The sequence below is a fragment of the Belonocnema kinseyi genome, chromosome 6 (assembly GCF_010883055.1).
Source record: "Belonocnema kinseyi isolate 2016_QV_RU_SX_M_011 chromosome 6, B_treatae_v1, whole genome shotgun sequence".
NCBI classification, from domain to species: domain Eukaryota; kingdom Metazoa; phylum Arthropoda; class Insecta; order Hymenoptera; family Cynipidae; genus Belonocnema; species Belonocnema kinseyi.
In genome coordinates this window covers 71,396,068-71,398,136 of record NC_046662.1, presented here as the reverse complement: position 1 = coordinate 71,398,136, position 2,069 = coordinate 71,396,068, and the positions used below count along the sequence as shown (strand labels likewise).

At 35.3% G+C, this 2,069-nt stretch overlaps 1 protein-coding gene across 1 annotated transcript; it reads right to left on the bottom strand.

The window, feature by feature from the left end:
• Positions 1-413: 413 nt before the first annotated feature.
• On the bottom strand, positions 414-1,829 carry LOC117175441 (52 kDa repressor of the inhibitor of the protein kinase-like). Its single transcript, XM_033365149.1, has one exon. It carries the CDS (start codon positions 1,827-1,829, stop codon positions 414-416), a length of 1,416 nt encoding a protein of 471 aa, XP_033221040.1.
• Between the last annotated feature and the right edge of the window lie 240 nt (positions 1,830-2,069).

Genomic DNA, 2,069 nt, shown 5'->3' with positions numbered 1-2,069 from the left:
GAATTATTCAGAAAAAAAGGCGTATTTCTATATGATTATGTTGATAATTGGCAAAAATTAAATGACGGTTGTCTACCAGCAAAGGAAGAATTTCATTCTAAATTAAATGATGAGGGGATTCCAGATGAAGATTATATTCATGCCTGCAAGGTACTATGGGAGCATGACCCTTGAACGAGAGCAAGGCCGTAGCCAGAAAAAAATTTCGGGGTAGGTTATGGATTGGCGCAAATTCATCATTAAATCAAAAAAAAGGAGGCTCTCGATATGTTTTTATAGAGTTCACAGTCAGTATTATATTTTTCAAAATCATAATATTTAACAATTTTAAATATTTGAATATAATTCGTTTAATAATTTAATAAAGTTTATTAAAATTTAACCTAAATATAGAAATAAAGGTTATAAACAAATTACAAAAGTATATTCAATCTTCTGGCTTTCTTCGCTGCGCACAAATCAATCTCCGCTTCAGTGTTGATATCGATTTTGCGATGCATAGACATTAAAGCCAATCCAGTCAGTCTTTCTTGACCGGTAGAATTTCGCAAATATATTTTAAGGCGTTTCAATGTAGAAAATGTTCTCTCAGGGGTACATGTAGTAACAGGTAATGTTGCTAGAATTTTTAAAAGCTTATGGATACTTAGGAACAGGTTCTCGTTACACTCCCCAAGAGCTTCAATAGCACAAGTTGGATGATTTATCTCTGATTCTTGTTGCCATTTCATTTTCCATAGGTGCAACTCCACTTCTAGAGACTCCCATTCTAAGAACTTTCTATAAACTTTAAAGGCATTAATTTGAAAGTTAGAATCATTTTTGCAGCATAAAGATGGAATCAAAATGTAGAGAGATAATAGTGTCGATTTGTGATCTGCGAACTTTAAGTGAAGATGATTGATAAAGTCATCCAAGAGTGGGATCACAACAATTAGCCTAAAATAAGATTCAGGATCGTTTGTATTTTGGTTTGCTCTGTACTGTTGTCGATTTGCGATTCGTGGAATTCTTACTTCTTCATTCACAGTGTGGAGTAAATCTTGTGCAGTTTTGAAAATCACTGCAAATTTTAAATCGACATTGGCCTGAATTTTTTCAAAAGTCTTTGTTATTATCCCGATGTGTTGTAAAGCAGCTGCAAGATCGCACGTAGGAGACTGAAGTAGTTTGCAGAGTGCCAATGTGTAATAAAAAAGCATAGCCATGCAACATAAACTTACAACGAAATCGCTAGCGGTAATGGATCTCAAAAAAGATGTCGCGCTTGATGAAGTGTCAGAATCCATATCGCAACTTAATTCTTCCAGTGCATCAACAATAGCTTCAAAAATTTCTTCGAATCTTATCAGTCCATCGTGATTATCAACCCACCGAGTGTCGCACATCGCTGTAAGGTTTTTATATTTGGTTTCAGGGAATTTTTGTCTAATGTTCTCCTTTAAGTAACTTGTTCGCTTCGCAGATGACTTTAAAAAATTCCCAACAGATTTTATGATACCAATGGTGTTTCGAGCTGACTGAATTTGGCAAGAATGACATAGAGCCAAATTTAACGAATGGGAGCAGCAATGCACATATAAGGCTTCTGGATGAGATTTGCGAATCACTGCCTGTACACCATTGAAACAGCCTTTCATAGCAGCAGCGCCGTCATATCCTTGTCCAATTAAATATTCGCAATCAATCCCTACGTTTTTTAAAGTAGAGAGAATTCTCTCAGCTAAGTACGCTCCTTTAGTATTTTCAACTGGAACAAAAGTCAAAAAGTCTTCGCGCAATATAAAAATATTGTTCTGGGGCTCGATGTATCTTACACAAACCGACATTTGTTCTTGGCGTGAGACATCAGTGGTTTCATCAACTAGTATAGAAAAACACTTAGCAGAATTTATGTTTTCAACTATTTTTTTTTGTTGATAATTCACCACATACTGAAATGAGTTCATTTTGAATGGTCGGGCACAAGTATGTACGGTTTAACCATATACTTTCTAAGTGAGTTTTTAAATTTAAATCTCCACAATTGCTCCGCATCCGCAGAATGGCTCGAAAGTTACCGTCATTTA